Raw genomic sequence first — 25,563 nt, forward strand, 5'->3', positions numbered from 1 at the left:
TCCTGGCTTCAGATCAGTGCGGTGCGCCGGCTGTGGCGGCCACTGGGGGGTGAACCAATGGCAAAGGAAGACCCTTCTCTCTGTCTCTCTCTGTCTCTCTCTCACTGTCCACTCTGCCTGTCAAAAAAAAAATTATAGTGTATAAAAGAACCATTTTCATTTGAGAAAAGATACCAACTTTAGACTTTGGTTTAAAAAGGAAAAGTTGAAGATGTCTGTGAAAGACAAAGGTGACCACTAAAAAAATGTAGAGTTGCAAGTTACAGTAAGACGGGAGTAAGATGTTCTGCAGTTCGACTGCACAGAGGGTGACTATGGATAATGTTAATATAATAAAGATTTACTTACTTATTTGAAAGGCAGAATTATAAGTTATAGACACACAGACACAGACACACAGAGAGAGACAGAGAGAGACAGAGAGCGAGAGAGATTCCATCTGCTGGTTCACTCCCCATATGACTGCAATGGCCAGGACTAAGCTAAGCCAAAGCCAGGAGCTCAAAGCCCCATCCAGGTCTCCCATGTGGGTGGCAGGGACCCAAGTACTTAGATCACCCTCCACTGCTTTTCAAGGTGAATTAGCAGAGGGTTGGATAAGAAACAGAACAGCCAGGATTTCAACAGGCACTCAGATGAGATGTCAATATCACAGGATACCAGCTCCAATGTTAATATAGTAGGTATTTATCTATTATTGAAAAACTAGGGGGAGGTGTTGTGCTGCAGCAGGTTAGGCCTCTACTTGGGATGCCTGCATCCCATATCCGAGTGCCAGTTCAAGTCCTGCCTACTCTGCTTCTGATCCAGCTCTCTGCTAATGCACCCTGGGAAGGCAGTGGGTAGTATCTCAAGTGCTTGGGCCCCTTCCATCCATGTAGGAGATCTAGTTGGAGTTTTGGGCCCCTGGTTTTTGTCTGGCCCAGCTCTGCTTATTGAGGGCATTTGGAGGGTGAACCAGTGGACAGAGGATCAATTTTTCTGTGTTCTCTTTCAAGCAGATGAAAATAAAATAATAAAAAATGAGTTCTTCAAAAAATACAACAAACTAGGCCAGCGCCATGGCTCAACAGGCTAATCCTCCACCTAGTGGCGCCGGCACACCAGGTTCTAGTCCCGGTTGCCCCTCTTCCAGGCCAGCTCTCTGCTGTGGCACAGGAGTGCAGTGGAGGATGGCCCAGGTGCTTGGGCCCTGCACCCCATGGGAGACCAGGAGAAGCACCTGGCTCCTGCCTTTGGATCAGCCCGGTGTGCCGGCCGCAGCGCACCGGCTGCAGCAGCCATTGGAGGGTGAACCAACAGCAAAGGAAGACCTTTCTTTCTGTCTCTCTCTCACTGTCCACTCTGCCTGTCCAAAAAAAAAAAAACAAAAAAAAAAAACCTCTTAAAACAAAAAGAAATTTATTTATCTATTTGAAAGGCAGAGTTAGAAAGAGAGGGAGAGAGATCTTCCATATGCTTCACTCCTCAAGTGCCACAACAGCCAGGACTGAGTCAGGCCAGAGCCAGGAGCCAGGAGCTTCATGTGGGTCTCCCACAGGGATAGCAGGGGTCCACACACCTGGGCCACCCTCCACTGATTTTCCCAGGCCACCAGCAGGGAGATGGATCAGAAATGCAGCATTCAGAACACAAACTGGTGCTTATATGGAATACTGGCTTTACCTACTATGCAACAACGCACTCCCATGACAAACTCAAAAAAACTCAAGAGAGGGTTTCAATGTTTTTACCATAAAGAATGTTAAATTGGGGTCAGTGCTGTGGTGTAGCAGGTAAGCCACCACCTGCAGTGTCGGCATCCCATATGGGCGCCGACAGAGAGGAGAGGCAGAGAGAGGCAGAGAGAGAGAGAGGGAGAGAGAGAGAGGGAGAGAGAGAGGGAGAGAGAGAGGGAGAGAGAGAGAGGTCTTCCATCCACTGGTTCACTCCCCAGATGGCTGCAACGGCCAGAGCTGCACCTATCTGAAGCCAGTAGCAAGGAGCTTCTTCCGATTCTCCCTTGTGGGTGTAGGGGCCCAAGGACTTGGGCCATCTTCCACTGTTTTAAAAGAATAGAAAATTCCCCGGCCGGCGCCGTGGCTCAACAGGCTAATCCTCCGCCTTGCGGCGCCGGCACACCGGGTTCTAGTCCCGGTTGGGGCACCGATCCTGTCCCGGTTGCCCCTCTTCCAGGCCAGCTCTCTGCTGTGGCCAGGGAGTGCAGTGGAGGATGGCCCAAGTGTTTGGGCCCTGCACCCCATGGGAGACCAGGATAAGCACCTGGCTCCTGCCATCGGAACAGCGCGGTGCACCGGCCGCAGCACGCCTACCGCGGCGGCCATTGGAGAGTGAACCAACGGCAAAAGGAAGACCTTTCTCTCTGTCTCTCTCTCACTGTCCACTCTGCCTGTCAAAAATAAAAATAAATAAATAAATAAATAAAAATAGAAAATGCCCCAGGCCAGTGCTATTGCGCAGTGGGTTAAAGCCCCAGCCTGCAGTGCGGCATCCCATATGGGTGCCAGTTTGAGTCTTGGCTGCTCCTCTTTTGATCCAGCCCTCTGCTGTGGCCTGGGAAAGCAGCATAAGATGGAAGACCTCTCTATCTCACTGGCTCTACTTCTCTTTGTAATTCTGTCTCTCAAATAAATAAATAAATAAATATGTTTAAAGAGAAAAAAATAGAAATTTTCAGTAGAACCAAAAGCTGAGAGTTCCATCTATGAGTAAGAAAGGGAGGGCTTCCTGGAGGCTTCTCCTACTCAGGACATAGGCAGGGTGCACAATTCCCACTGGAGGGAAACAGCTCAATAAAATGTAGCCTACTTGTACTGTGGGCTCTAGAATGCAGTTAGTAAAAGGAATGTAAAAACTATTTGTATAAGAGATCTGAAATAAATTTAAGAGATGGCAATGGGCCCTGCACACGCATGGGAGACCAGGAGGAAGCACCTGGCTCCTGGCTTTGGATCGGCACAGCGCACCGGCCGTGGCGGCTATTTATGGGGTGAACCAACGGAAGGAAGACCTTTCTCTCTGTCTCTCTCTCACTGTCTAACTCTGCCTGTCAAAAAAAAAAAAAAAAGAAAGAAAGAAAGAAAGAAAGAAAGAAAGAAAGAAAGAAAGAAAAGAAAAGAAAAGAAAAGAAAAGAAAAGAAAAGAAAAGAAAAAAAGAGGAGATAGCAAAATACACAATTTAGGGGCCGAAGCCGTGGCTCACTTGGTTAATCCTCTGCCTGCGGTGCCGGCATCCCATATGGGCGCCAGGTTCTAGTCCCGGTTGTTCCTCTTCCAGTCCAGCTCTCTGCTGTGGCCCCGGAAGGCAGCAGAGGATGGCCCAAGTGTTTGGGCTCCTGCATCTGCATGGGAAACCAGGAAGAAGCACCTGGCTCCTGGCTTCAGATCGGCACAGTGCCGGCCTTAGCAGCAATTTGGGGAGTGAATCAATGGAAGGAAGACCTTTCTCTCTGTCTCACTCTCTCACTGTCTATAACTCTACCTGTCAACTAAAAAAAAAAAAAAGAAAGAAAAAGAAAAAAAAATTCCACAATTTATATACTGTTTCTTCCGGAAGATGCCTGGACGGAAAATGGCCAATGGGGCTCAGAGTGTGTTACTGACAATAGTATTTTCTAAAAAGAAAATGCAATTAAAACTGTTAAGGAAGAGAAGCTGCAAACTTATTTTCATATTAAAATAGATACCTGTGGGGCCAGCACTGTGGCATAGTAGGTAAAGCCGCTGCCCGCAATGCTGGCATCCATATGGGCACTGGTTCAAGTCCCGGCTGCTCCACTTCCTATCCAGCTCTCCGCTATGGCCTGGGAAAGCAGTGGAGGATGGCCCAAGTTCTTGGGCCCTGCACCCATGTGGGAAACCCGGTAGAAACTCCTGGCTCCTGTATTTGGATTGGCACAGCTCCAGCCATTGCAGCCAACTGGGGAGTGAACCAGCATATGGAAGACCTCTCTCTCTCTTTCTGTCTCCTTCTCACTCTGTGTAATTTAACTTTCAAATAAATAAATAAATCTTTTTTAAAAAAACACATACCTGTGTACACAATCACTTATGCAAAACAGGACAGGAAGACTGCACAACAAAAAAGGAAACGGCATGTTTTTCCAGAAAGCAGAATGGGCTGGGGTAAAGAAGTCTTTCATATAATAAACTAATTCCTATGGTATTTGTGTCAATAAAAATAAAACAAAGTTAATAAAAGGAGGAGGAGGAGGAAGGAAGGAAGGGGGTGAGTGCTGTGGTACAGCACGTTAAAGTTACCATTTGGGATACCCCATCCCATACCATAGTGCCAGTTCAAGTCACCACTACTCTGCACTTCCAATCCTCCTTCCTGCTAACGTACCTGGGAGACAGCAGGTTCAAGTACTGGGATTCCTGCCGGCCATGTAGGAGACCAAGATGATGTTCCTGGTCGAGCCCAGCTATTGCGGGCATTTGGGGAGTGAGCCAGTGGGTGGAAGATTAATCTCTCTCTATCACTCTCCCTTTTAAATAAATAAATCATTAAAAATAAAAACAGAAGGAAGAAAGTGAGGGAGGGAAGAAGCCTGAGAAACAGATGAGATACACAGGGAAGAGCAGGCTTCACAAGATGGAGGATATCAGGGAGCAGAACAATGAAACATGCAGAAGGAGAAAGGGAGCCAAGTGAGTGAGCGTATGCGTACAAACACACTCCTACGTAGACAACGATAAAGCTAACAGTACAAAATGGTAACATTTGGGGATTCTGGATGAAGCGGGGTATCGAGTTTTTTTTTTTTTTTAAAGATTTATTTATTTATTTGAAAGTCAGAGTTACATAGAGAGAGAAGGGGAGAGAGAGAAGGAGGAAGGGAGGGAGGGAGGGAGGGAAGGAGGTGTGTCTTCCATCCACTGATTCACTCCCCAACTGGCCGCAACGGCCAGAGCTGTGCCAATCCAAAGGCAGGAGCCAGGAGCTTCTTCCGGGTCTCCCACATGGGTGCAAGGGCCCAAGGACTTGGGACATCTTCTTGAGAAAGCTTCTGGGAGCTTTTAAAGAATACAATAGCGGGTGTGGCGTAGCAGGTAAAGCTGCTGCCTTCAGTGCTAGCATCCCATATGGGCACCAGTTCAAGACCCAGCTGCTCCACTTCCGATCCAGCTCTCTGCTATAGCCTGGGAAATCAGTGGAGGATGGCCCAAGTCCTTGGGCCCCTGCACCGGCCTGGGAGACCTGGAAGAGGCTTCTGGCTCCCAGCTTTGGATCAGTGCAGCTCCGGCCACTGCGATTATTTGGGGAGTGAACCAGAGGATGGAAGACTTCTCTACCCTCCCCCCGCCGCCTCTCTGTAACTCTGCCTTCCAAATAGGTAAATAAATATATATTTTTTTAAAAAAAAAGTAGGAATACAATAGTTTTTTGGAGCCAGCGTCGTGGCGCAGCAAGTTAAGCTGCTATCGGTGATGGAGAAATCCCATATTGGAGTGCCGGTTAACGTCCCAGCTGACCTGCTTCTTGTCCAGTTCCCTTCCATTGTGCCTGGGAAGGAAGCACAAGATGGCCCAAGTGTTTGGGTCTCTGCCACTAACACCGAGACCCAGGTGGAGTTTCTGGCTTCTGGCTTTGGCTTGGCCCAGCCCTGGCAGCTGCAGTCATATGGGGAGTGAACCAGCAGAAGCAAAATCTCTTTCTCTGCCTTTCAAATAAATAAATAAATCTTAAAAACATAAAAAATTTTTATTTATTTAATTTTTTTGACAGCCAGAGTGGACAGTGAGAGAGAGAGACAGAGAGAAAGGTCTTCCTTTTCCGTTGGTTCACCCTCCAATGGCCGCTGCGGCCTGCGCACTGCAGCTGGCGCACCATGCTGATCCGAAGCCAGGAGCCAGGTGCTTCTCCTGGTCTCCCGTGCGGATGCAGGGCCCAAGGACTTGGACCATCCTCCACTGCACTCCTGGGCTACAGCAGAGAGCTGGATAGGAAGAGAAGCAACCAGGACAGAATTCGGCGCCCTGACCAGGACTAGAACCCAGTGTGCCGGCGCCACAGGTGGAGGATTAGCCTATTCACTGCGGCGCAAGCCAAAAAATAGGTTTTAATACTATCCTTACACCCCCTGCATAGTTTTCAAATTATTTAAAATAAAATAACTCTGAGGGCACGACAGCATAATGTCTCACCTCACGTAAAGAGCTATCTATCCACAAGGAGTGCACCAATACCTGGGACTCTCACATCCCATCTGGAAAAGCCTAAGATGACATCTGTGCTCCCCTTGTCATTCAGCTTCCTGTTCATGAGCATCCTAGGAGGCTCAAGTAGTTGGGTCCTTGCTCCCCATGAGAGAGATCTGGACTCCTGGTTTCAGCCTGGCCCAGCTCTGGCTGTTGCAGGCATCTGGGGAGTGAAGGAGTAGATGGAAGATCTATCTCACTCTCTGTTGCTCTTTCAAGTAAATAAAAATAAATTTAAAAAAATTTTATCTCCCATTGTGTACCTTATTTCTACAGCTATTCAAACCATTTGGGAATATCATTTTCCTTCAAGATTTATTTATTTGAAAAGCAGAGCAAGAGGGAGACAGAAAGAGAGATCTTCCATCTGCTGGTTCATTCTCCAGATGGCTGCAACAGCCAGTTTGGGCTGGGCGGAAGCTAGGAACCAGGAACTGCATCTGGGTCTCTCAAGCAGAGGGCAGGGCCCCCAACACTCGGGGCATCTTCTGCTGCCTCCCCAGAAGCATTAGCAGGGCTGCTCTCATCCTTGTACTTTATATCTCTGCTTCTCTAACACCAAGATAAGTTCTTGGAATTAATCCAGTTGGGGACCTACTAACGCACACAACCTTCATGAGGTCACAGACTCTGCTAGTCTTGTTTACCTCTGCATGTTCTAAAAAACTGTCTGGCGTAACAGTCAATAAATGACTGTTAAATTGTAACCAAGAGTTCTGGGTTTAGGCAAGAGGTGGGCACAGGAATATGGGTAGAGAATATGGGCAGTTTGCTTGTTTAAACCTGTTTTTCAGAGAATGTCCCTGGAGGGCTTACAGGCAGCATTGTTTTCTAAGGGGTCCAGACCTCCACAAACAAGGAAAGTACAAGAAACTAGTCTAAGATTTAACACATGATAACAGAAGAACATACAATGTGCATTGCAGTGACCCTTTTCTTCATCCTAGACACTCCCCTATCTACAAATCCTGGCAAACTGCTTGAGGTAGCTTCTTTAGAGAACTGAACCATTCCACTGTCTCCTTTACTCGCCACAGTTAAAGAAAGCGTACCTCTGAGCAACTCCCACTTGAGGCCGACTCCCAGTTGGCAACATCCGAATCAAACAGACCCCTTGTGTCCGCTAACAAAATTAGTACATGCACTTGAAATCAAAGAAATAAGGCAGATGTTGTGCCGCAATGCGTAAGGCCACTGTCTCGGATGGTGGCATCCCGTAGGGGCATCATTTCCAGTCCCAGCTGGTCCACTTCTGATCCAGCTCCCTGCTAGTGCACCTGGGAAAGCAGCGGAAGATGGCCCAAGTCCCTGGGCCTCTGAACACACGTGGGACACTCAGATGAAGCTCCTGGCTCCAGCACGGCCCAGTCCCAGCTGTTGCAGCAATTTGGGGAGTGAGCCAGCTGATGGAACATCTCTCTCTCTGTCTCTCACTCTCTCTATAATTCTCTTACAAATAAAATAAACAAATGTTAAAGAAAAAAAAAAAAAAAAGAAACACTGTTTACAATCCTTTTAGGTCCTAAGAGGCAATAAGAGCATAAACTCTGAGGCCAGTATTGGCACAGTGCTTCGGGGCCACTTGGGACGCCCACTCTCACAGTAGGTGCCTGGTTCACATTGCAGCGACTCTGCCTCCAATCTGCTAATGTGCACCTGGAAGCAGCCGTCATGGACACTGGTCTTGTGGGAAGGGTGATCAAATGAACAGTGGGCGGAAATCCAGGCTACTGACTTCAGACTGGCCCAACCCTGGCTCTTGCAGGCACTGGGGGAGTCAACCCATGGATCTAAGCTCGCTCTCGGCCTTACAAATAAAGTGAATATAAATAAAATTTATTTAGAATGAATGAAAAAAGAGAGCACAAACCCTGCAGATGAACTTTCTGGGCTGTCAGCCTCCTCTCCTAGGATCTGTGAGGAGTTTGGGACTATGGGCAGGTTCCCGGTTTCCTCGCACAGTGGGGAAATGTTATTTGCTCACAGAGTTGTGAGACTTGAAAGTTATTAAAAGAGTGTCTAGCCAAGAGTGGCAGCTGTTAACACTTCGTCCTGGGTCCCTACCCACTCACCTGGAACTGTGCACACTGTTCATTTGATTACCCTTCCCACAAGACCAGAGCTCCTTACAAACAAGAACGTACGGAGTGAATGCCCAACCAGCATCCCATGGCCCCCGGCACACAACCGGACCGGAATAAGCATCTGCCCAAATACCCTGAAGGAAAGACGGCACCCTCCCTCACGAGGGCCGAAGGGTCAGCCAAAGCCGACGACGAAACGGCGGCGGGTCATCGCCTGAGCGAAGCGTAACCAGGGCACCGAACACCCGAAGCAACCTTTCTGGAGGCCCGGACACGGGCAGGGCCAGCCCTGGGTGGGACCCGGCCACCTCGGCGTCGAAAGCCCCACTTACCCAATACGAAGCCGTCCGTAACCCGGAGGCCATCCCCTACAGCTTCCTGCGAGCCGCGCAGCTGCAGAACCCGCGGGCTGCCCGCTGCTCCCGACCCCGAGGCAAGAGCGGCCAGTCGGCCCCCTGTGTGGCCTGAGGCCCGGCCGCCCGCAGGGACGCGGCCTCCGGGCCCGGACGCAGAGTCCCGGCGATGAGCCGGTGCCGCTCGGTGGCACGGACGCAGGCGATCCCGAGGCCGGCCAGGCTGCGTCCACGCCCTGGGCCGACCGGGCCAGGCGTGCAGCGGTCAAGCTCTCGGTCTTCCCCGGCCAGCGGCCACCCCCACCGACCGGACAGCCAGGTCCCCAGCGCTTCACTGCTGCCGACCGGAAACGGCGCCGCGCGCGCAGACCGGAAGGCGTGCGGCGCACACGGAAGTGCGTCACGGCTGGGCGGTGGGGACGCAACCGGCTGCCGGAAGCCTGGACAAAAGGCCGCTGCCCACAGGCTGCGCGTCCATGGAGAGGGCGCTCCGTGCTGGCGCCGTGGCCTAGCGGGTGAAGCCGTCCCCGGCTCCCGCCGACATCCAGACGGTGCCGGTCCAGGCTGCTCCACTTCCGGTCCAGCTCCCTGCTGATGGCGTGGGGAAGCCGCGGAGGGTGGCGCCGGTGCCAAGGCCCCTGCACCTACGTGGGAGACCCGGGTAGAGCTCCTGGCTCCGGAGGCCCGGCCGTCTGAGCAGTAAAGCAGCGGATAGAAGATCCCCCTCTCTTTATGTTACTCTTTTTTTTTTTTTTAAGATTTATTTATTTATTTGGAAGGCAGAGTTAGAGGGAGAGGTCTTCCATCCGCTGGTTCACTCCCCAGATGGCCGCAGCGGCCGGAGCTGCGCCCATCCGAAGCAGGGAGGCAGGAGCTTTTTCCAGGTCTCCCACGTGGGTGCAGGGGCCCAAGGACTTGGGCCATCTTCCACTGCCTTCCCAGGCCATAGCAAGAGCTGGATCGGAAGTGGAGCAGCTGGGACTCGAACCGATGCCCATACGGGATGCCAGTGCTGCAGACCGCGGCTTTACCCGATATACCACAGCGCCGGCCCCTCTGTCCCCTTCAGATAAATTTTTTAAAAATCTTCAAGTGAGTTGCAGGGGAAGAGGCGTATCTGCGGGATCGCCAGAAAACCGCCTGAGACTGCTCTCAGCTGAGTGCCCAGGCTGCTGACTTCTCTATAGCAAGTGAGACGGAATTCAGGTAAAAAGTTGGCACAAGGGGGAAAAAGCGACTTGCTAAGGCTAGAATTTGTGATTCACGGTGTCGGGTAACAATCTTGGACACCAGGGGCTCACCAAATACCCACCCTGGCGCGGGAGTTGCTCGGAAGAAAGCTTCGTTCACCGTGACAACTAGAGGAGACAGTGGGAAGACATGGGTCCCCAAGGAAACCGGATCCCCAAGAAGCAGTTTGCCAGGGTTACTAAGGAAGTGTCTAGATGTAGAAGAAGGGCGAGTGGCCGTTCCCCTCCTGCTTCCCATGAGCATCTCTGTACGCTAGCTGAAAAGTCCCGGACTGGTTTATTGGAGCTTTGCTTGTTTGTGGGTGTGTAGTGGTATGTAGTACACGTGCTATGGTATGTGGTATGTAGCACATGTGCTGTGTCCATGGTGTAGGGTAAGCCCTCCAGTTCAGGCAAGTAAACTGTCTCAGCTTTTCTGCTGATCATCCTATGCCCCCGCCTAAACCCTGCACTTGTGGTTACAAAATCCCCATTAGACGTTTTGCTCCTCGTTTTTGAAAGATGAAGGCCATTCTTCTGTAACTGCTTCCTGTTGAACAGGGCACCTGTACCTCCCCCATCGCAGGATAGAGGAGTGAAACTCATGCTACAAAAATTCCCCTTCTATTTCTACAGTGGTTCAGGGCTCCTCTGGTGGATGTCACCATAAGTCTCTTGGCCTCATCAAACTGCTTCCTCTGTCCAAAGGAGCTGAAAGGAATCAGGGGACAGCGTGGACACTCCCAATCCTGATGTCACTCCTGATTCCAGGATGCACATTGACTAAGCCGGAGCTGGGCCAGGCTGAAACCAGAAGCGTGGAACTCTATCTGGGTGGCAGGGGCCCAAGTACTTGGGCCATCTTCCGCTGCTTTCCCAAGTGCATTATGAGGGAGCTGGACTGGAAGTGGAGCAGCCAGGACTTGAACCAGTACTCATATGCGATGCTGGTCTTGCATGTAGCAACTTAACTCACTGCACCACAACGCTGCCTCTCCCCAACTGTATGTTGTTTCCCATTGAAGGACTTTTATATATGTATGTATTTTATATATATATATAAATTACATATATATAAATTTTATATATAATATATATATGTATATGTATATTTGAAAGGCAAAGTTACAGAGAGGGAGAGAGAAGTCATCCGCTGATTCACTCCCCAAATGGCCACAATGTCTGGAGCTGGGCTGATCTGAAGCCAAGAGCCAGGAGACACCTCTGGGTCCCCCACACGCGTGCAGGGGCCCAAGGACTTGGGCCATCCTCTACTGCTTTCCTAGGCCATAGCATAGTGCTTGATCAGAAATGGAGCAGCTGGGACTCAAACAGGTGCCCATATGGGATGCTGGCACTACAGGCGGCAGCTTTACCCGCTATGCCACAGTGCGGCCCCAGCTTTATTTCTTGTTCAGTTTTCTCTTCATCCTATGACATATAAAGAACCGGATGATAAGGGCACACCTTCACATTCCACTGAGATGAGGACAGTATCTCACATGGGGAAATTTGTCAAACCCCAGTAATGGTACTCCAGTACACATGTGGTAGCTAAAGTCATAGTGTCAGATTGACTGGATCAAGGACTACCTAGCAGCCTGGACAAGCATTATGTTGGGTGTACCTGTGAGGGTGTTTCCAAAAAATTAATATGCAAATCTGAATGTATTATGTGCGCAGACCTGGCCTTGATATGGGCAGGCATCATCAATTGGCTGCCAGTCTGGAGAAGCTAGGTGGGAAAAGGATTATGGGTTCTCACAGAGAGAAGTGGGACTTGTTCCACTCCTGTATGGGATGTCACTTGCTGGCTTTTGGACCCCAGGACTACACCTGCAGCTCCCTTACTGGCACTCAGGCTTTTGGCCTAGAATTGAGACTCACAACCCTGGCTTCTGCCAGGAGCACTGAAGCCCCTGGACTGGCCTGAGCCGCGGCTGGCATCCCGGGCTCCCAGCCTGCAGACAACCTGTTGGGTTTCTCAGCTGCTGCAACTGTATGAGGCAAACTCGCTAATGAATTCTTCATATTCTTAAATGCCTATCATCAGTGCTACATCTCTAGAGAATTCTGAATAATACAAGTGAGCCGATGTAGGAAATGGCCAGAGTTCACAGGTCATTAGCGAATGCACAAACAAGGAAGAAAAACCATGCAGACATAATGCCCGAATGCAGTAGAGAGATGGACCAAGACATCACAATTTTCATCAGTTCTACAACATGAAATTCCCTGTCTATATATTTAGAGACTTCTAAAGCTAAATAAAGTGGTACCACACTTTTGAAATGGGGAAGGAAGGCGCTAAGTAACCCAGAAACCCAGTCTGGAGATTTCTTGGGCTGCTTTTTGTGGTCCTCAAGCTCGCATTCTGGCATTCCAGAAAGAGCCGTCCCTTTCCTGCCCCTGCTTCTGTCCTGATAACACGCTGCCTGTCCTGGTTTTCACTAGGACAGAGTTATAAACTCTAGACACTGACTAGAGCAGCGACTTCAAATGACTCCTTGATTCCATGAGGTGCTGGATAGCAAGGGGTCCAGGTGGCCATGTCACCTCATGGATCTCTAAGACAGCAAATCAGGGTTGCCAGACACCAAGTGAAACCTCCTATGCCAAGAGTACAGAGCAGCAACTCTGCAGGAGAGAGTAAACCCTGTACGAGCTGTTACTGTCACTGGCCCCATGCCTTGTTCCTTGTTACCCAAGTATAAGGTTAGGAACTGCCCCACTAAGTCATGAATTTTCATAGCAAACACCAAATAATCAGCCTCAAGCAGGAGTTGCTCAGAGCAAAAGTTTCATTTACTTATGACAAATAAAGGAGATGGGGAAGAGAGCAGTTCCCCCCACAGAAGCTGCTTCTCCAAGAAGCAGTTTGCCAGAGTTTTTAAAGCTGGGATCCTATGGAGAAAAAGGGGATCAGGAGGGCTCCCTGCCTGAAATGGACATCTTTGTGCGTTGGGTATTCAAAACCCTGACTCTGGTTTCTGGCACTGTCCTTGCCTGTGGTGGCTGGCCCCTCTCTCAGTACATTGCTGCAAATAAGCTCTCCAGTCACATCCTCTGAAAAACAAGCTCAAGAAAATGCATTATTTCAGATTCTCTGCCTGTACACCTGCTCACCTCTTCCCTAAGCCCTATACATTGGGTTACAATATCAGTGCACCAAATAATAGAATAGCCAGATCCATTAAGGAGAAACTACAGCAGATGTACAGAGAAATAAGTAAAAATACACCAGTGATAGGAGACATTGACTCTTGGTCCAAGACAGCCCAAACACAATACAATAAATATACTCAAAATGACACAATACAACTATAAATTAATAGCATAATTTAAAAAGCCCCTCTGCCTGAAAATCTTTTTTTAAAGATTTATTTTTAGTTTGAAAGGCAAAGTTACAGGGAGAGGGAGAGAATCTCTGCTGATTTGTGGGGAAATTAGGCACACGTGGCAATTCAAACATGGTGCCCAAAGGAAGTAAGGTGGGCGGTATCCAAAGTTGTCTACCACCAAAGCTAATTGCCTGCACAGCATCAGGGGAGGTGACGACAACTGATGACGAGTGTACAGACATGTGGCTGGTCCTGTAGAAAATCGCCCCGTAAAATGACCTTTTAAGTAATTGGTTGGTCCTTATGCCCTGCCCCAGTAATCCTGCAGTCTTGTGCTTTAAAAGGCTTTGCTATGCACGCAATAAACCAAGTTCTTGCTTGCTTGACTTGCTTGCTTGACTCCCTGCTGTGTCTGACTGTCTCCGGGATTGGGAGGCTGGGGAACGGGCGAGCTGCGCACTTACCTTTCTTCGGACCCAGTCCATCCTTGTTCGGGTGGACTAAGACCCTGCACTGATTCACTCCCCAAATGGCTGCAATGGCTGGCCAAAGGCAGGAGCCAGGAGCTTCATCCAGGTCTTCCACATGAGTGCAGGGACCCAAGCACTTGGGGCATTCTCCACTACTTTTCCAGGCACATTAGCAGGGAGCTGGATCATAAGTGGAGCAGGGGGGACGCATACCAGTGCCCATATGGGATTCAGGCATCACAGACAGCAGCTTAACCTGCTACACCACAATGTTGGCCCCCTGCAAACTTTTTTTTAGATTTATTTTATTTATTTGAAAGAGTTACAGAGAGGCAAAGGCAGAAAGAAAGAGAAAGAGAGAGCAATAAAGAGAGAGGTCAGTCTTCCATTTGCTGGTTCACTCCCCAGATGGCTGCAATGGCCGGAACTGTGCCAATCCAAAGCCAGGAGCCAGGAGCTTCCTCTGGGTCTCTCACGTGGGTGCAGGAATTCAAGGACTTGGTCCATCCTCTACTGCTTTTCTAGTCCATAGCAAAGAGCTGGATTGGCAGTAGGGCAGCCGGGACTCGAACCAGCGCCCACATGGGATGCTGGCACTAGTGGTAGCAGCTTTACTCACTATGCCACAGTGCTGGCCCCTTATGAAAACTTTTTTTTAAAAAAATTTTATCAAATATTGGATTAAACAGGGAAATACAGATAACTGTGGACAACATTTTATATAAAAATTGTATCAGAGAAACAGCATGGTCACAAGAAATTTCATAATTTTCAAAAAATATTTATTTATTTGAAAGAGTTACACAGAGAGAAGAGAGGCAGAGAGAGAGAGAGAGAGATGTCTTCCATCCACTGGTTCACTCCCTAATTGGCTGCAACAACTGGAGCTGCACCAATCCGAAGTCAGGAGCCAGGCGCTTCCTCCAGGTCTCCCACATGGGTGCAGGGGCCAAAGGACTTGGGCCATCCTCCACTGCTTTCCCAGGTCATAGCAGAGAGCTGGATCGGAAGTGGAGCTGCTGGGACTCAAACAGATGCCAGCAATGTAAGCGCCAGCCCCAAAATTTCATAATTTTAAGTATCACAGTAAAAACAAAATAAAAACAACTAAATTAAGTTCTTAGAAAGCTAGTAAAAGGAACTGGTGCTGTGCCACAGTGGGTTAGGCTGCTGCTTCTGATGCCTGCATCCCATACTGGGGTGCTGGTTCAAGTCCCAGCGGCTCCACTTCCAGTCCAGCTTCCTGCCTCTGCCTGGGAAAGCAACAGAAAATGGATCAAGTATTTGGGAACTTGCCACCCACGAGGGAGGCCAGGATGGAACTCCTGGTTCCTAGCTTTGGCCTGGATCTCGTGGGCATTTGGGGAGTGAACCAGCAGATGGAAGCTCTCTCTCTTTCTATAATTCTACCTTTCAAATAAACAAATCAATATTTTAAAAGGGTCACTATCAGATCTGAAGTATTTACAGATAAAGTTCTGTTGTAGGGTCCCTGTCCACTGCTCTTCATACTCTGTGAGCCTGGTCCTATGCGAGGAAGGTTGTAGTATGTCGCTCATGCAAGGAGGCAGGACACTATGTCTACTCTGCCTCTCCAGTTGAGGGGTGGAGGAAGCTTTATAGACTAGGTAAGAGAAAGCTGCTATGTGAAAATGCCTAGCAAGGCAAAACCCAACTGGAGAGGCTTGGAATCAGACCAGCTGGTGGTAAGGACTTTTTTCCCGGGGTGGGGAGGGGGATGAAGAATGGTGGTAAGGATTAGAGTCTGGATTTCCATGTTTGAGGAAATGTTTCTGTCAGCGCTGGCGTACTCATGTTCCAGTGTTTCTCTGGCCTCTACGGGTCTGCCATTCAGACTTCCCTTCTTTTTTTGCACACGCCTAGGTTGTGTGGCATGCAGTTTTCTACCCACGTTTCCTCTGCACATGCATGGTTGTGTCCTAAAAAGGACTTAAAGAATATATGATCAGATCCACTGTTAAAAGCACAAAGAGGGAGAAAATTTCAGGAAAAAGGTGAGGGCACATAACGAGGTTGTGTTAGGGTCGACAAGGGGAACCCCAGGAAAAGAGTACCTGGGTTTGGGTCCCAGCCCTGGCTCCTGCCTCCAGCTTTCTGATGATGAAAAGACTCCGGGCAGTAGATGGCTCAAGCAATTGGGTTCCTGCCACCCACCAGATGGTGCTCCTGGCTCCCTCTCCAGCCTAGCCCTGGTTGCTGCAGGCATTTACGGAGTGAAGCAATGGATGGGAGCTCTCTGCCTCTCAAATTTCACAAATCCTTTTATCATGTTGTATTTCTTTCTTTCTTTCTTTATTTTTTTTTTTTTTGACAGGCAGAGTGGATAGAGAGAGAGACAGAGAGAAAGGTCTTCCTTTTTGCTGTTGGTTCACCCTCCAATGGCCGCCGCGGCTGGCGCTGCAACCTGCGCATCGCGCTGATCCGATGGCAGGAGCCAGGTGCTTATCCTGGTCTCCCATGGGGTGCAGGACCCAAGGACTTGGGCCATCCTCCACTGCACTCCCTGGCCACAGCAGAGAGCTGGCCTGGAAGAGGGGCAACCGGGACAGGATCGGTGCCCTGACCGGGACTAGAACCCGGTGTGCCGGCGCCGCAAGGCGGAGGATTAGCCTAGTGAGCCGCGGCGCCGGCCTATCATGTTGTATTTCCAAGGCTTTTGAAACACTAGCCAGATTGTAACCAGGTAGAACATAAGCAGACAATTTTTACTACTTAAATTGCTGCTTCAGGGCTGGACTGCTGGATTCCGCTTTTCATGTCCTAAAGTGCAATGCCTTGTTTGTTATCAACTTCTTTCCCAAGCAGGAGGACCTGATCAGGCTGGATCTGATCCCAGCACCTGTGGACCTCAGGGAATATATTGTCACTGATCTGGTGACAAGACCTGGACTTGACACCAGACACCTGCAGCCCTTTCATGATTGGCATACCAGCACCCCCTTCCTCATAGCCTCTTTATAAGTCCCCAAATACTCTCATCCTGCAGAAGGGTGGTCCATGAGGCCCGGAAGGCTGCTACTCTCTCATCTGTTGACAGATTAAATGTTCTTTTTCCTTCACCCCAAAACCTTGTCTTGTTATTTTGATTGGCACTGGAGACAGGGACTGAGCTTTCAGTAACAAGCACAAACAAAACTGTTAGTGTGAAATTATTCATATAAAACTAAATTTTAGGGGCCAGCGCTGCGGCGTAGCAGGTAAAGCCGCTGCCTGCAGTGCTGGCATCCCATCTGGCTGCCGGTTCGAATCCCAGCTGCTCCACTTCCAATCCAGCTCTCTATTATGGCCTGGGAAAGCAGTAGAGGATGGGCCAAGTCCTAGGGCCCCTGCACCCGCATGGGAGACCCGGAGGAAGCTCCTGAATCCTGGCTTTGGATCGGTGTAGCTCCAGCTGTTGTGGCCATCTGGGAAGTGAACCAGTGGATGAAAGACCTCTCTCTCTTCTCTTCTCTCTCTCTCTCTTCTCTTCTCTCTCTCTCTCCTTCTCTGTAACTCTGCTTTCAAATAAGCTTTTTTAAAAAAAAAACCTAAATTTTATTGGTTGATGTAAAAACTCAGCACTGTTTCTCACTAAAGAAATTAAATTACTAGTAAGGTAAACCCCTATATTCTCAAAACAATACTCTTGGAAAGTTAAGTTTTGCCAAACATGAAAGAACCTGTGGGTGGTGCTGGAGTTGTGGCATAGTGGGTGAGGCCACTTCCTGCCAACATTGGCAGGTCCTGGTTGCTCCACTTCCAATCCAGCTCCCTCCTGGTGGCCTGGAAAAGGCAGTGGAGGATGGCCCAGGGGCTTGGGCCCCTGCCACTCACATAGTAGACCCAGATGGAATACCTGGCTCCTGGCTTTGGCCTGGCTCAGCCCTGGCTGTTGCAACCACTTGGGGAGTGGGCCAGTGGATGTAAGACTCCTCTCTCTCTCTGGGTCTCTCCCTTTCTCTCTCTCCCTCTCTTTCAAATAAATAGATCTAAAACAACCCGTAGGCAGCATTGCCACCTCCTGCCAGTATTTTTAAAGAAGTGCTACCTGTTATGGTATGACTGTCGGGGGCAGGTACTGAGAACAGCAGTTGTGCCCACTTTCCACATTGGGTTCCCTGAATTCAGCTTCTGCCTCTGGCTCCCAGTTACAGCTCCCTGCTGATACAGCACTAGGCGGTAGTGGTGATGGCTCAAGTAACTGAGTTCCAGCCTCCCATATGGGAGACCTGGATGGGTTTCCCGGGCCTTGCTTCAGTCTGCTTAGCCCTGGCCCTTGTGGGCATTTGAGGAAGTGAATCAGTGGACAGAGCTCTCTTTCTCTGTGACTTCAGAGTGTCCTAAGTAAATGAGTAACTATTTTAAAAGAACCTGCAGGTGCTGGCGTTGTTGCGCAGTTGTCACGACTCCAACATCCCACATCTGCGTGCTGGTTGAAGTTCCGGTTCCTCCACTTCGGATCCAGCTTTCTGCTAATGGGTCTGGCAAGGCAGGGGACGATGATCCAAGTTCTTTGGCCTCCACCACCTTTGTGGGAGGCCAGGACAGACTTTCTGGCCCCTAGATCCACTCTGGCTCAGGTCTGGCGGTTGAGGCCATTTGGGGAGTCAGCTTGTTAGAAATTATTAGGCCAACAAGGGCTGGCCGGCGCCGCAGCTCAATAGGTTAATCCTCCGCCTGCGGCGCCGGCACACTGGTTCTAGTCCCGGTCGGGGCCGCATTCTGTCCGGGTTGCCCCTCTTCCAGGCCAGCTCTCTGCTGTGCTGGAGGATGGCCCAAGTGCTTGGGAGACCAGGAGAAGCACCTGGCTCCTGCCTTCGGATCAGCATGGTGCGCTGGCCGTGGCGGCCATTGGAGGGTGAACCTTTCTCTCTGTCTCTCTCTCTCTCTCTCTCACTGTCCACTCTGCCTGTCAAAAAAAAAAAAAAAAATTTATTAGGCCAACAAGGGCTGATGCAACTCGCTAGGTCACCGGGCCTGATCCCGGGGCCCAATGGAAAAGGGCGCAGAGAATCTAAGGGCGAGTGGAATGTTCACTGCTGGGTGAAGTCCCACACCCCAGACATTCGAGACTGCGAACTTCACCAAGAGGGCTTTCTGCACGCCCCCCACCCACCTCGCCAGGGCCCAGGGCGCTCGCCTCCCTGCGGCACAAACAGAACCAAGCCTGGCTTCAAACCCTGCCCCGCGTCCGCTCTCTATACCAGCCCATCCCGCCCCGCTAAAATACGATTTTCTGCTCTAAATGGCAGCCTCCTCGCCTTCTTCCAACCCTAAAATTCTAAAGCCTAGCCACGCAGCGACGGAAGCTCGCTTTCACTCTCTCCCTTGTTCTCTTTCAAATAAATAAATAAATTTTAAAATCTTTAAAAATTTAGAAAAGATGCAGAATCTTCCCCCAGGCAGCTGCTCATCTACTTCTGTTTCTTTTAGCCCAAAAGGCGGGTTTTTTTTTTTTTAACGAAAACCCCAAAACCGTTTAGCCACAGAGCCGTGCCCCAGAGCCCTCTGGGAAGCCTAGTTCCTGAGCGAGGGGGTCTCTGGGAAGCGTAGTTCCGGAGCGAGCGGGACCCTGGGAAGCGTAGTTCCGGAGCGAGGGGGGCCCTGGGAAGCGTAGTTCCTGAGCGAGGGGGGGCCCTGGGAAGCGTAGTTCCGGAGCGAGGGGGTCCCTGGGAAGCGTAGTTCCGGAGCGAGCGGGACCCTGGGAAGCGTAGTTCCGGAGCGAGCGGGACCCTGGGAAGCGTAGTTCCGGAGCGAGCGGGACCCTGGGAAGCGTAGTTCCGGAGCGAGCGGGACCCTGGGAAGCGTAGTTCCAGGGCGAGCGGGATCCTGGGAAGTGTAGTTCTATAAAGAGGCGTCTGCAGTTGTGCCGCGGCCACCTCAGCACCAAGGGGTCCGAGGGGTAAGGGTGTGTGGGGCTAGGGGCGCGGCTTGGCTTGGCTGCTTTGTGTCCGCCCCAGGTCGCGTGCGGGCCCCGGCGCGCCCACACACCGGCTCCGAGGCCGGCGACGCGGCACTGCGGCGCATGCGCCGACTCCAGGCCTCGGGCTCCCGGCGAGCGGGCGGGACAGGGTCGTGGGCCTCGTCCGGAGGCCCCGGGGCTGGCGTGCAGGATCGGGCACACGGACTGGTGTGAGGCTTGTGCGGCCCGGGGGAGCCCCTCGTGCGTTCGTGCGCCTGCGGGGCGAGGCGACTGCCTTGGGGAGAGCGGGAGCGGCGCTGGGTGTGCGCCTTGCGGTCTTGGGAGGGTTTGCTGCGGGGGTGACGGGCTCTGCCGATGAACCAATGGTCGCCTTCGGAGGCTGGTGGGCGAGGAGCCCTCGAGGGCGCAGGACCTCCTGCAAGCCTGTTGGCTTTTGCTTCTGGAAAACAGCGAGCGGAGACGCCTCCCGCGCCCCTGTGTGCGAAGACGCCCCCTCCCCGCCGCTTTCCGCGTGCAGCGCCTCCAAGGTGTCCTTCCTGGCCGCTCTGCCATGTGCACACAGAGCGGGTGGAACGAGATGCTTATTAACGACCTCAGAGAGAGGCTGGCCTCAGGACAACATGCTCTGGTTGGCTCTTTAACCACCGCCCACACACCGCGGCTCTTTCCTGCCTTGGGGACTCTCTAATAGAAAACCCTTTGGCTCGCAGAGAGGCCGCTCATGGCCTCATCTCTGCCCCTCTCTCCCGACAGTCCTCCTCTGCTCTCCTGATTTGCTTTTTGTTTGACAGTTAAGGCATCAGAGGTGGGCGCTGTGTGTCAGTGTAAGTTGACAGCTGGCCTGTTGGGGGTTGTGAGTGCACAGAGGGAGTAGGAATTGAGGCCACTGAGGGGCCTGGGGTGTCGGTGTTGTGCAGAGCGGAGAGCCTCTGGGGTGCCAGTGAATGGTGGGTGAGCCTGAAGCGGACTAGAGAATGGGACGTCTCGGGGGTGAATGCGTTGGGGCCTTAGAGGATCAGGGATTAGGGATCCTCTGGTGAATGTGGGCTAATTTAGGTGGTCGGTGGTAAAGAGAGCAGCCTGAGGATGTGCTGAGGGGGAGGGACTGCTGTTAGTGAATGAAAGAGCAGCTGTAGGAGAGAGTGCCTGGAGGGCTGTGGGTCCTCGGGACTTCGTGCTTGCGTTTCGCTGTCAATCGCTGGGTTTATAGTCAGCGAATAGACAATGGAGATTATCAAACGGGGGTTAGGAGAGCTAGTGATTGGGGTATTTGGGCATCAGTCTTCATTTTTTTAAAAGATTTATTTTTATTTGAAAGAGTTACAGAGAGAGGTAGAGACAGAGAGTTCTTCCATCTGCTGGTTCGCTCCCCAAATGACCATAACAGCCAGAGCTGAACTGATCCGAAGCCAGGAGCTTCCTCTGGGTCTCCCATGCGGGTGCAGGGGCCCAAGGACTTGGGCCATCTTCTACTGCTTTCCCAGGCCACAGCAGAGAGCTGGATCAGAAGTGGAGCCGCCGGGGCTAGAACCAGCACCCATGTGGGATGCCGGCACTTCAGGCCGAGGCTTTAACCTGCTGTGCCACAGCTCAGGCCCCGGCATCAGTATTTAGAAGCTTTGTGAGGTGGCAGTTAGGAGATCTGGGAGTGTGTAATTGGTCAAGGGGCCTCTGTGGCTCTGCTGTGGGGCTGTATAATTGAGAGCTTGATATGGTTTAGGAACGGCTAACACTGAGTGTTTGGGGACCCCAGTACTCTGGTTGAGGACCTTGTGTAAGGTAAGGAGTAAAGGGTGCTGGCACATCACTGATTGGGGGAATGGGATGTGGAGAAACTTTGAGTTTAATTGATTCGTGCCCTATGGATTGGTTTTGTTATTTGAGAGGGTTGGAGATAGATGATAAGGAGCTTGTTTATCTTAGTAATGAAGAGATGATTAGAGATGGGTGAGTCGAAAGAGAAATGATGGATTTGTGGGGATGAATGAATGTAGGTGCTGTGATTCGTGTGTGTTTGTGGGGGGTGGGGGTGAAAAGTTGGGGAACCTGTGGGGGCCAGAATTGTGGTGCAACAGGTTAAGCCACAGCCTTTAGTGCCAGCATCCCATGTAGGTGCTGGTTCGAGTCCTGGCTGCTCTACTTCCAACCCAGCTCCCTGCTAATCTGCCTGGGAAAGTAGTGGAGGAAGGCCCAAGTGTCTGGGCCCCTGCACCCACGTGGGAGATCCGGATGAAGCTGCTGGTGCCTGACTTTGGCCTGGCATAGCCCTGGCCGTTGCAGCCATTTGGGGAGTGAACCAGTGAGTGGAAGGTATCTCTCTCTAGCTCCACCTTTCAAATAAATAAAATAAATCTTAAAAAAAAAAATTGGAAAACCTGTGGGTGTCAATGAACAGGAAGTTCGGGGCGTTTGGTGGTTTGTTGCCGTTGGTGTAAGTGATTGTGGAGTTAGACGCTGGTGACCTTTGGGTACTTGTAGTTTCTAGGGGCCAATACTGGGAAGGTGATAAGAGTCCGGAGCTGTGTGTTTCTGGAGGCTGGTGATGTAAGGCAACTGAGAGTCAGCTGCTGTGGACTTTGCCACTGTGTTGTTGAAGGCATCAGAGGGTGGCCTGTTGGGGACAGGTTGAGTGGTCTATGCAGGGGGTGATGGGGGCACATGGGTACGGGGTAGTAGAGTTTATAGGATTCAATAATTTGTGGTCAGGAGATTTGAGAAAGAGGCCTGTTGGTGTTGAGATGTGGCGCTGGAGCGTTTTCAGGTGGTTGCTGATTGCTAGTGACCGACTACTCCTTTTATGTGAATGTTTCCTTTTTCAAAGTTCTCCTTGGCTGTAGGTCTTCCCCGTCTGTGATGTCTCTGTTACTAGTTTTGCCCCTGTGCTCTTCTGTCCCTGCTCGCCTGCAGCTCAAGCCCTTTGTGTCTGGCTTCTCTGACTGCTGTGGCCTCGGTTGCTGTATTTGAGACAGATATACGGAAACCTCAGACACAGCCGTGTGCTGTAAAGCACACGAGAGTTTTATTGCAGGTCTGGGCCTGGTCTCTCAATCAACAGCGACGCAGCGGGTCTGAATTGAGAGCCCCGACCCTTCAGTAAACAGGGTTTTTATAGGGTTTTCAGAGCCATTCTATACATCATGGTACCATTTAGCAAACCATCTCATCCCGCGGGAAATTCAAAGGACATCTCCTAGAACTGATTAGTGCATCCAGTGGCGGGAACGGACCTGCTAGCGGTGGTGGGATGGCTTTGGGGTGGATGCCTTTTGAATTGATTGGCCGGAGCACAGGGTCCGAGCTGCCGGGGTGTACGTGCCGAACTGCAGGGTCTCGGGTAGCTATCAGTCACCTTATCTGCCCTGAGAAGACACCAGGAACTCTAGGTATTTCTCTGTTATCTGCTAATCGGCTGTTGCTAGGAGAGTTTATCGCAAGTGGAGTTCATTTATTTACTTTTAGGAGCTTCTGGCTTAGGGTTCAGGGCCTGGTCAGGCCCAAGTTACAAGATGGAGGCCTAATTTAAAATAGTTACACCTTGATCCAGGCTCAGGTCTCACAAGTCTAAATGCCATTTTCTGTTTACCATCCTGGAAAGTAGCTGTGTTTTGCTCTGTAGCTCCTGTGCAAATAATTTCATTTGTGTGCGCCCAGGAAATATTGTTGCAGGATAAGAGAGCCACCATTGCACTTCCTGAATTTCTCAATGTCTCTGCAGATGGGCTTAGTCTGGGAAAGCCCTGCTTTCTGCTACTTGAACCAGTGAGGCAAGTGACTTCACTCCAGAGTTCATGAATGGGAGCCACAGCTGTTAAGAAATGCAGTGGAGCCGGCGCCGCGGCTCAATAGGCTAATCCTCCTCCTGCGGCGCCAGCACATGGGGTTCTAGTCCCGGTCGGGAAGCCAGATTCTATCCCGGTTGCCCCTCTTCCAGGCCAGCTCTCTGCTATGGCCTGGGAAGGCAGTGGAGGATGGCCCAAGTCCTTGGGCCCTGCACCCCATGGGAGACCAGGAGAAGCACCTGGCTCCTGGCTTCGGATCAGCACAATGCGCCGGCTGTAGCGGCCATTGGAGGGTGAACCAACGGCAAAAAGGAAGACCTTTCTCTCTGTCTCTCTCTCTCTCACTATCCATTCTGCCTGTCCAAAAAAAAAAAAAAAAGAAAAAGAAATGCAGTGTAGCCGGCGCCGCGGCTCAATAGGCTAATCCTCCTCCTGCGGTGCCAGCACACCAGGTTCTAGTCCCAGTCGGGGCATCAGATTCTGTCCCGGTCGCTTTTCTTCCTGTCCAGCTCTCTGCTGTGGCCCAGGAGTGCAGTGGAGGATGGCCCAAGTGCTTGGGTCCTGCACCCACATGGGAGACCAGGAGAAGTACCTGGCCACTGGCTTCAGATCAGCACAGTGCACCAGCTGCAACACGCCGGCCGCAGCGTGCCGGCCACAGGGGCCATTGGAGGGTGAACCAACGGCAAGGGAAGACCTTTCTCTCTGTCTCTCTGTCTCTCACTGTCCACTCTGCCTGTCAAAATAAATAAATAAATAAATGCAGTGTGAACAGACCTGGCCCCGATTAAGGTCAGCCTCAGGTGGAACATGCCAGTAGCTCACATTTCCAACTTTCTTAATTATTGTTTAACACCATTTTCCAGGCACCAGCTAGATGGTTTACAACCACGAACTCTTTTCATTTTTTTAAGATTTATTTTATTTATTGGAAAGGTAGAGTTACAAGGAGAGAAGGAGAGACACAGAGAGAGGGCTTCCATCCACTGGTTCGCTTCCCAAATGCCGCTGGAGCTGGGCCAGGCTGAAGTCAGGAGCCAGGAGCTTCTTCCCAGTCTCCCACGTGAGTGCAGGGACCCAAGCATTTGGGCCATCTTCTTCTGCTTTCCCAGGCCACAGCAGGGAGCTGGATCAGAAATGGAGCGGTCCGGGCACAAACTGTTGCCCACATGGGACGCCAGCATTACAGGCTATAGCTTAACCCACCATGCCACAACACCGGCCCCATGAATTCTGTGAATTCAAATTCTAAAAATCATGCTGAGATAGACAGTTAAAAGCTGCTTTTTAGTTGTGTGTGTGTGTGTTTTAACAGAAGAGAAGGAACCTTATTAAAGTTGAATGACTCATCCAAGGCCATGTAGAACTGAGGTGTGAATCCAGATTTTTCTTCTGTAACACACAGCTTGTACTATATAGAAAAGTTGGATTAATCACTCTTAGTCACATTCCATGTGTAAATCCCAGATGTGGCCTACAACTCCGATGTGGCAATACTGTCTTTTGAGATACGAGTTTGTAAAACAAAGTGTTACCACAGATACGAGCGTTCGGCTGTTCTTGTCAGTTCCAGGATTTGGAGCCTGTTGTTCTGCGGTGTAGAACAGGGTGTTCTGTTTAGTCAGAAACACAAAGATCTGAAACTTCACCTTTGAGCCGTGTGTGCACAGTAAGACTACAGTTCGCATTTGTCGATGATACAATATTAAACTAAGACGTTCCTGAAGAGGTCATAGTGTTGACAGACTTGGACATAAGGCAGGTGTTGTGCAGTGGGTTAAGCTACTGCTTGGACTACTGGTTTGAGTTCCAGCTGCCCCACTTCAATCCAATTTCTGGCTAATGCATCTCGGAGACAGCAGATCATGGCTCAAGTACTTTGACTCCTCCAGTCTATGTGGAAGACCCAGATAGAGTTCCAGGCCCCTTGCTCTCTCTTTCTCTCTCTCTCTTAAAAAAAAGATTGATTTATTTCAAAGACAGAGATAGAAGGAAAGACAGAGATCTTCCATCTGCTAGTTCACTCTCCAAATGGCCACAATGGTCAGGGCTGAACCAGCCAAAGCCAGGAGCCAGGATTTTCATCCAGGTCACCCACATGGGTGCAGGAGCCCAAGCACCTGGGCCGTCTTCTGCTGCTTCCCTAGGCACATTAGCAGTGAGTTGGATCCTAAGTGGAGCAG

General features: G+C 50.7%; 2 protein-coding genes across 6 annotated transcripts in view; one reads left to right on the plus strand and one right to left on the minus strand.

The window, feature by feature from the left end:
• Positions 1-8,955, minus strand: part of LOC133752302 (zinc finger protein 26) — a 56,536-nt gene extending 47,581 nt beyond the window's left edge. The window contains exon 1 of one of the 2 annotated variants that reach the window (XM_062182793.1): positions 8,618-8,955. In XM_062182793.1, coding sequence (XP_062038777.1) covers positions 8,618-8,650 — 33 coding nt within the window. In that variant the 5' untranslated portion in view covers positions 8,651-8,955. The remainder of the gene's footprint in view (positions 1-8,617) is intronic. The other variant, XM_062182792.1, reaches the window with a different exon arrangement.
• Positions 8,956-9,620: 665 nt separating this feature from the next.
• Positions 9,621-25,563, plus strand: part of ZNF605 (zinc finger protein 605) — a 30,066-nt gene continuing 14,123 nt past the window's right edge. The window contains exon 1 of one of the 4 annotated variants that reach the window (XM_062182353.1): positions 9,621-9,844. The gene's annotated coding sequence lies outside the window, so the exon portion shown is untranslated. Of the gene's footprint in view, positions 9,845-19,540; positions 19,581-25,563 lie in introns of those variants that run through there. The other 3 variants (XM_062182354.1, XM_062182352.1, XM_062182351.1) reach the window with 3 other exon arrangements.

This window comes from Lepus europaeus, chromosome 23 (assembly GCF_033115175.1).
Source record: "Lepus europaeus isolate LE1 chromosome 23, mLepTim1.pri, whole genome shotgun sequence".
Taxonomy (NCBI): Eukaryota; Metazoa; Chordata; class Mammalia; order Lagomorpha; family Leporidae; genus Lepus; species Lepus europaeus.